The following is a 9424-nucleotide window of genomic DNA, read 5'->3' on the forward strand; positions in this document are numbered from 1 at the left end:
TCTATTGGAAAGATGACTCTATATAAAGGGTCATGGTCAGTGTTTCTTTCCTCCTCTGTGGGTACCAAAACAGAGCATAACATTTCTGAATCTTTCATATTTATGAGCAAATGCGGTATGTTAATATACACAATGATAATTGCATGCACAATAATTATATTTTATTATTTTTTATTTATTTATTTTGTATTTATTTATTTTCCCAGATTCTGCTTGTCTCCAATGGAGGGAAGTTTATGAAAAAGACACTGATTGGGGAAGCTTATATCTGGCTTGACAAAGTGGATCTAAGGAAAAGAATAGTAAACTGGCACAAACTGTTGGTCAGCTCCACACAAACACACTGAGCAGAGCTGTCTGCTTAGGGCACAAAACCTGCAGAGTCTGCTATAAACAGCATCACTCCAAGACTATAGTTTGATATCATTGTGTTTAGCTAGTCTTTCAGAATACAAAGTAGAGAAGAGCAGTCTCTGGGCTACATAGCACACTTAAAGGAGGGCTAGTACACTTGTTTTGCTGCAAAAGACAGCAAAGTAAAAGAAAACCTGGGCCCAGAAGTTAAAGTGAGGCTGTTTGAAATGAAGACTGATACAAGGGCTCCGTGTTGTTGGACTCTTTGTGAAGAGAGTAACTGTGAAGGAAATAATGAAGGCTGGAAGGCAGGTGTTAATGCAGAGTTCCGCTGCAGCTGGAGGTAGTGTGATGGAAAGAGCAGTCTGGTTTTCTGTGCAACCAGAAGGAGATCATTTTATGCAAAAGCACCTAGGGTGACTGACTTTCCAAATCTCACTTATCAGAAGTGCAAAACTTGTTCCTCTGCACCTTAGGATCTCTGATAATTTGCTGTAGTGAGATTATGCCACTTGACACAAACTGCAAGGCATTTGCAAGAGTGGTAATGTTATTTTACATTACTTTTTTTCCTTCTTTCTTTTTCCATCAAAAACTATGCTGTGGAGAATCAGACCTGATTGTTTATTTTGTTTCTGTGTGTTAACAATGAATATAAACCACTGTCCTAGAATGTAATGGATAAAACTATATTAATGATCTATAATTTGGGATGTGGTTTTAAAGAGAAAGGGCAGGATGTAAACTGCACTACATCAGGAAGAAAAAAATGCTGTTTCGATGTCAGTGACACTGTACTTCACCCTACCCTTTGAATCAGCGGTTTTGTAAAAGTTTGGAACTGAAGAGGCTTAAGCACTGGGACTAACACAATTATTTCAACTAGTCCTTCCATTTTTCAGCAACCAGTCTTATTCTGAAGCTGTACAGAGACGATGAATTCTAGGCTATTTTGTGGGCACTTCGGAGCAGTAGGCCCACTGTGCTAACACCAACCTGCTTGGTGCAGGGCTCTGTATCACATCAGTGACACACTTGAAATCTAAAGCAAAGGGATTGCAGGCCTGTTGCATTAGAAAGAATTAAGAATATCTTCTTAATATTCTTAAGAGGTGAAGGTCTGAGTGTAATCCACTCAACAGCATAGCTTCTCAGTTAGGAAAGAAGTAAATAGGAAGGTAACTTGCAACACTGAAGACTGTGTCATCACTTCCATGCCTAAAGTCCCACTTTCGGGGGCTTGAAGCTGAGCAGTTAGCTCACTTGGGAAAAAACTACTGCCCAGGATTGCTTAGGTTGGTTGTTGTATTTTCCCTTGTACCATTTTTGAAGAAGGGAGAGCTTTTTCTCCCATTCCTAAAAGTATATCAGTTTCTTTAAAAAACAAGAATCAATATGGTACTAACTCCCATGTTACTTAGAAGTCATTTAATATTTCACAGCTTCATTAAAAAGCAGTTTCCCTGGCAATATTACCTCATGACCTTTGCATATTTAAAAAGAAAATGACCAAACTTCTGCAATTCAGACGTTTCTTTTTCCTGCCAAATAAGGACTTTTCATATATTATTTAATGTATGTCTTCTTATATTTTCTGAATATATGTAGTACACTTCCACAGGTTGTGCAAGACCAACTGAAAATATTCTTCTGGAAAATAATGTATGCTTTAAAAAAAAAGGAAAAATAAGGCTCAGTTTATTCAGAATCTGACTGACTGTGAAAAAGCTACACCATTTAATCTGGTGACACTTCCCACATACAGTTTTTGATTTATCTTTGTCAGCTTAAAATAACAACATGGAAAGGGAATATGAGAAGAAACACACAGAAGATATTAATGCTACACACACCAGGTAAACTCCTGTTAAGTTATTGATAACCTACTGGTAGCCTGCTTAACTTGTAAGCAGAGCAATCTTACCAAAATCTTATTAGCTATCTTAAAAACACAACAACACTGACAGTGGAAGTAGGATGTGTGCTTTAATATTGCATTTTATGCTTTCACCAGTATATGTATACCCTACCTCTCATATATTTTAAAAACAGTCCTCTGGAGTTATTGTAAGCATCCTATATGTTTTGATGTTGTGTATGTTTTTATAAGAAGACAAATACTTCAAAGAAAAAATCCCCGATCAAACCAAAAGATCCTATGTGGATATATTTGACGTATGTGTTGCTCTTTTGGTGGGTTATTTTGCATTCCTGATGGTTATAGTGTGTTCTTTCTTTGAAAAAAAGACCAAAAAAAAAAAGAAAAAAAGTCCAGTTTCAATTACTGTGTGAAGTACAAGCCATGAGGTGTGCAATTTTGTGCAAACTGCTGGTAATTTTGTTCTTGCTAAGATTTATTATAAAGACAGCAAGTCATGCTGGTAGTTGCTATGGAGATTTCCAGCAGGAATGAGCACTATCTGGCTGCCTTACTGGGAAGCCTGTAATCATCACTCTTAATTGAGAAAGCGGACAGGCATGCTTTGCTCTCACACACATACAAATGTGGCCAATGTTTTTATAAAATAGTTGTGTTGGGTGGTATAGCTGCAGCTGTATAGAACAGCTACCTTTGCAGGGTAATCAGCTGTTGGCAACTGGTTTAATTCAAGCATCTTTGATTCTCTGAACAACACACAAATTGTTTCTGCATGTTGAAATGGCAGGTTTGGACTCCTATCATGAAACACAAAGAGTAGAGTTTGTCAGGAACGCGGCACTGCCTTGGCCAGCTGCAGCAAGGACAGGGCTCCGCTGGTGTCACCCAGGATGGGCTAGTGACAAACCTGGGCCCACACACTCCCTCTTTTCTGAGGCAGCATCATTCAGAGGTCAGAAGATGTTTTCAAAGTGTGCCAAGTTCCCTTTTTTGACCAAATTTCTAGGTTGTACTGGAATCACTCTATGCAACACAAACTCATGTTTGAATGCATTTTTTTTTCTTTTGGTTTTCTTCTTTTATGAATGAAGTCAGGAAAAACTCTCTTGTGACAATGTTTTTTAAAAAATAATCAAACAAGGACTATTAGTATTTTTTTACTTTTTTGTATATATCTCAGTATATTTTTTCCACGTTTTTCTCATTATTTTTTGTTTCTTTTATCTGGCCAAAAGTGCTTAGATGTGGCAACAGCTTTTATGATTTCTGAGTGATTGATTATTAATGAGTTCACACATTTCTATGATTGCTTTGAAGACACATGTTGCAGGGAGGCAATAGCAGAGGCATTTTAACATTTTTTATTCATAAATCTGCTGAGTCAATAGAGATTGAAGCTGCTTCTCTATCCAAGGCCTTGTATAGTGGAAACAAGCTGAAAAATGAGCAAAAGCACAGTGTGTGTGTTTACAAATGACAGGGATTTCTAATGTTATCATTATTATTATGCATACAACGAGCAGCAAACAGACACTTTTTTTTTCCAGGTTAAAGCTAGACATGAGAGTTTCTATGATGAATGTTGAGCTAGTTCTTTATCATTATACTTTAAAGGGATAGTATCCAGGGCAATGAGTGCTGCTTCTTTATTATTACCCATGTTTTACCATTACATGGATCCTGTGTGGAAGAAACACAAATCCAGTCCAAACCAGCTGAAGTCAATAACATCCAATCTGTTGACTTAAACTGGTTTTAAATTAAGACCTAGGAAATATTTGAGTTATTTTTCTGGATGCTGGGTGTTCGCATGGTTAAGCTGTGGGATATGGTAGCTGGTAACCAGCTGATATTGATTCTTACTCTGAGGATGATGATGAAGAAAAAGAAAACATCTATTATATTGTAAGCTAGTGTGTGCCCAATAGAGATTATTTAATTAGGATTTAGTTTCATGGAGATATCATAAAGATGTTAATAGTATTTTTTTAAATTATTATTTGAATCATAACTGACACTATTTTTAAGTACTTTATTTTCATTGCTACAATGCTGAATGTCCCAGATTTCATTATCTGAGTATATATCTAGATATGTACATACATATGTGAATAACAGAGAAAATTTGCATTTGTGTGAGTGTAACTTATAAAGGTAATGAAACAGAGAGGAAATTTAGCGTAAGTATCCACCCACATTATATTTAAACCCTAGTCCTACATGCCTTGTGAATTTTTGGTACACCTGGCATGTAGGATCAATTGCTCTTTATGAATACGTGTTGCCTTTAGAAGGAAAATAGAAGGAATAAGTGAAACCGGATACTTTCTCTTTAAATCATAAGAAACATTTTAATGTTTTCTATATGTTCTGGTTTATTATTTTGAAAAAATTAATAAGCAAATATATTGATGAGCTCAAAAGTTATAATATATATAGATATCCATAACTCAAAATAGATGATTTGAGCAAAAGCCGTTTTCTTAATTTGTTACCCTGTAAATAAGTATACATTTTTGTAAAACAAGCTGAGTTTAAAATGTTAACTCCATCTGACATCCAAGCATGTGAATGTGTCCTTATTTGATAGTATCTTATAGATGTTCAGTGACGTGCTCAGGTGCTCAACAATGGCTGACTAGCGTGTGTGCTGTCATGCTATGGAAAAAGTGTACAGCATACCCAATGTTTAAAAAAATTCAAAAACACCAAAAAACCCACAAAAACACAAAAAAAAAGATTAGTCCTTGGAGAAATGTAATGTTTCCACAGTGAATGTTGCATGCATAGATGGTGGTTTGTTGATATTCATTTTTGTTTGGATTTCTTTTAATTTTCTTTTTTCTTCCAGATTCATCAGGAAAAAAATACAGACTTGTTCTCAAAGTTGTAAAAACTGAAACAAAAACGGTATGAGAATTGTATAAAAATGCTTGTAAATCTGTCTCAGTTTTCACTTTATGTATAAATCCATGTCATGGTTTTGTGACTGTATACAGGATGTATCTTGAGAACTTATGCAAATTGTGCTGTATAAAGGCTGTTATCTCAGTCTGACAAATAAATATTTCAAATATCTGGTTTGGTTTATTTTTCCTAATTAACACAAAAATCTATTTTGCTGATTCAGATTTCCCATTCGTTGACCACAGTGGTTTTATTGTAATGCTGTACACACTGCCTATCTTCATCCGTCCTATTTTGGCATTAGCGCACTTCCTAGGATACCACTAATGTCCCACATTTCATTTTGAAGTAAGGAATGCTTCGTTCATCAAAACTTTTCTTCAAAGAAGTCAGAACCAGAAGCCACATACAGCCTGTTAATGTCTTCACACAGATTCATCTCTGGCATCCTATATAGACAACAAATAAATGTGCATACATCAACACAGTTTAGGAATGTACAGGATATTGTCTCCTCACTATGAAGAAAAGATGAATCAAAAATGTATCTTAACTCTGTACCCTTTTAAGTTCCTGATGAAGGCAGAATAAGAAAGCATCTGACAAACCCTAAAGGGATTTTCTGGCCCTTTCCTCCAGTAGAAAGAATATTTCCAGGAACAACATCTTTTAGATATTTTATTATAAACAAGAAATTAGTTTCTTTCGGCAATCATTTTTATATTGCTGAATTTCACCTGACTTGTAGAACATCCGTGAGGTTTTCCCATAGAGCTTGCATTTCTGAGCCACGTCTAGACCTATATTTATTATATTTGTGTAGTTTCCCTCTTTGATACAAATAATAAATAATTCATGCTCTCCAAGTAAGATAAATTGATGTCTGAGTCTGGCACCTGGAACACATAGCCTGGAATTTTTCCTGCCAGATGATGCGCTTTTCTCGAAAAATGATGTTGTGAGAAAAAGGCAACATCTCTGAGGATGCCTCAAGAAAAGAGGTGCCCTTTTTCACATTAACCTACTTCCTACAGCAGTCATACAGCCTAACTTCTATTAATGTCTATCAGGAGTCAAACTCTAGTCTTCCCAGTAGCTGCCTTAATCACAAAGACATACATTCAGGGTATTTTGAGTACCTCTCTCTGAGGAAATAGTCAAGGCTACACCTGACACTTCACCCCACTACTCAGCCCCACTTCTCAGCATCTTCTTTTATTTTGGTGAGGAAGCTCCTGTCCAGCATGCTGGCCCTCTGGAAATGGTTAGAAAGCACTTCTGAAGTGCTGAAAGCTTCACAGGACAGAAAGCTGACTGAAATTAGATGCTGTGGAAGCTGTAGTTTTAATCTGAATCTAGCTCCAGGGAACTAGTTTACAGAAAGAAAATCCCAGTATCCCTTCACATGCGCAAAAAGATTGATTAAATAACATGATTCTTTTTAAATAGTTAACAACGTTTAACAAAAATGTGTGTTTACTCAGTTAAAGCACTCAGCAAAGTGCAGAGCAGTGCAGGGTTTAATCTAGCAGCTATACATGGAATATGATGTGAAACGGGGAAGCGGGCAGTTCATGGAATATTTTTAAAGTATAGGCTGAAATTAAAGCTCATATAGAGACAATTCACTGAAAAATAGATACAGAGATTCAGTTTAACATTCGGGCTCTGAGGACGGATCCTTCAGTTCTCAGACACTGAAATGAAACACCAAATAGTCACCAAGGTCCCAGTGTGCGAACAGCTTAGTGCTTCAAAACTGCCGCAACTGCGGGGCCGCGCTGCCCCCTTGCAGCATCGTCCGGCACTGCCGCTGCATTTCCCGGGCACTGATTTCGTGCTGCTAAAACTGCTTGAATAACTATTTGCTTCATTTTTATTATCAGTCTTTTAAATAAAAAGAAGTCTGAATTACCCCTATCTCTTCCAATGAAGTTACATGTCAAAGACACTTGCTTCTCTATTCTGTCCTCTTTTCAGTGTACTCTCCCTCCAGGGCTGTGTTCTCAGGACCTCTCACAGGTTTTACAGATTTGTCAACTCTACACACTTTGGTTTTGCTTGTATTAGTAACTCGAGCATGTCTGGACATAAGAACTTGTACTTTTAAATTGTTAAAATTGTCTGCAGGAACATGAGTCTTCAGGTATATTGTCCTGACCATGAATGCTGTGTGCTTTGGGACATTTCCGTGAGGGCTTTCTTTCCAGGGACCACTAAGCCCTTGAGATCTAGCAGAAATTACTGCTCCCCAGCTATGCCAACTTGCGAAACAGTGCCCATCCCACCAAAATTCTGTGAATTATTTAGTCTCTTCTTCCTTTGGGAGGCCAAACTCTAGCAAGAACATTGCAGCAAATATGTTCAACATTATTCTTTTCATAGAATAGTTTGGGTTGGAAGGGGTGTTTAAAGGTCATCTAGTCCAACCCCCTGCAGTGAGCAGGGACATCTTCAACTAGATCAGGTTACCCTGCACACTGTCCAACCTGACCTTGAATGTTTCCAGGGGTGGGGTATTTACTACACCTTTGGGCAACCTGTTCCAGTGTCTCGTCACACCCATTTAAAAAAAATTTCTTTCTTATATCTAGTCTAAATATACCCTCTTTTAGTTTAAAAACATTACGACTGCTAAAAAGTTTGTCATCATCTTTCTTATAAGCCCTCTTTAAGTACTGAAAGGCTGCAAGAAGGTCTCCCCAGAGCCTTCTTTTCTCCAGGCTGAACAACCCCAACTCTCTCATCCTTTCCTCATAGAAGAGGTGTTCCATCCTTCTGGTCATTTTTGTGGTCCTCCTCTGGACCTGCTCCAATATGTCCATGTCTTTCCTGTGCTGGGGGCCTCAGAGCTGGACACAGCACTGCAGGTGGGGTCTCACAAGAGTGGAGGAGAGGGGGAAAATCATCTCCCTCGACCTGCTGGCCATGCTTCTTGTGATACAGCCCAGGATATGGTTGTGCAAGCTCACATTGCTGGCTCATGTCAAGCTTTTCAACCACCAGCACCCCCAAGTTCTTCTCTGCAGGGCTGCTCTCAATTCATGTCTGCCTATACATGGGAAGTAGGAAACTCCTTCATCCCTTCCTTTTTCTAGGTGATTTTCCTGACATACCTGGTACAGAAAGAGCACAGATCATCTTTTTTCAGCCCTGCTTTACAAAGATACCAAGTTCCACAACTTTCAGTCTGTCAGTTAAGGATATTTATGAATTTAAGCCACAACAATAAGCAAAAGAATATAGTAAAAACCAGTCACAAATTATCAGAGATCTCTCCAAATCTGTCATATAGCATATAGCATTTTAAACTGGTCAAAAACCTAAGCACATAGAGATAGTTGGTTGATATATCTGTATCAGTATAGATAAAATGCTGATATTTTTTGCAGACAAGGACTCGGACACTGAAGGTGTGACAGAAGAAGTATAACTTTTAGTTTGGACAGGCTGGTCATTTTACTGTGGTTACCATTTTAGAGTGGCTACTACTTTGGCCTTTCCAAAGGATCTAGTATTGCTTGGTCCTACAGCATTCCAGTTACTGTATCAGGATTTTTAGATGATATAATAGATAAGATTTTGAACACAGATGAAAATACAAAATAAATCCTTTTTTTTCAGCACAGACTGTCAGATCTCAGAAAGTTCTTGGTATCAGCAGTTCAGCATCTATGGCTATCATAAAGATGGAAGGCACTTCAAGCAAATTGGGAGCTGGGGTCAATACACTGGTTGGTAGGGTTCTTGCTATTTAGAGGGGCCTTGACAGTCAGGACAAATAGGCTGATGGGAAACCCATGAAGTTCAAAAAGGCAGATGTGAAGTCCTTCATCTGTGATGAAATAACACCATGCAGCAAGCTGAGGCCAACTGAATGAAGTTCAGCTCTGCAGAAGGGAACTTAAGGGTCCTGCTGGACAAAAAGCTGAACATAAGTCACCAGCATACCCTTATTATAAAGAAGACCAGATAGATACTAGGGTGTATTATCATAAATGTATCCAGCAGGTCAAAAGTGTTATTTCTTTCTATTTGGCACCTGTAAGAGTTGACAGTATTGTGTATAGATTTAGGCTTTCTAGTAGTAGAAAGACAGTGATGTTATTGAGCAAGGTCAGTGGATGAAGTATGATGAGAGGCTTAAGACAGTTGGATTTATTTGGCTTGGGGAAGATAAGGTTAAGGGGAACTGTCTAAAGATGCTTTACAGGAAGGTATGAAGAAGATAGAACTAGCCTCTTGCAGGTATGCAATGATAGGACAAGAGTCAACAGACACAAG

General features: G+C 37.8%; 1 protein-coding gene across 1 annotated transcript in view; it reads left to right on the plus strand.

Moving 5' to 3' along the window:
• Positions 1-5312, plus strand: part of PCLO (piccolo presynaptic cytomatrix protein) — a 382484-nt gene extending 377172 nt beyond the window's left edge. Inside the window, exon 26 of the mRNA XM_074869854.1 lies at positions 207-5312. Within this exon, the coding sequence (XP_074725955.1) occupies positions 207-347 (141 nt within the window). The 3' untranslated portion in view covers positions 348-5312. The remainder of the gene's footprint in view (positions 1-206) is intronic.
• The last annotated feature ends 4112 nt before the right edge of the window (positions 5313-9424 follow it).

This window comes from Strix uralensis, chromosome 5 (assembly GCF_047716275.1).
Source record: "Strix uralensis isolate ZFMK-TIS-50842 chromosome 5, bStrUra1, whole genome shotgun sequence".
NCBI classification, from domain to species: domain Eukaryota; kingdom Metazoa; phylum Chordata; class Aves; order Strigiformes; family Strigidae; genus Strix; species Strix uralensis.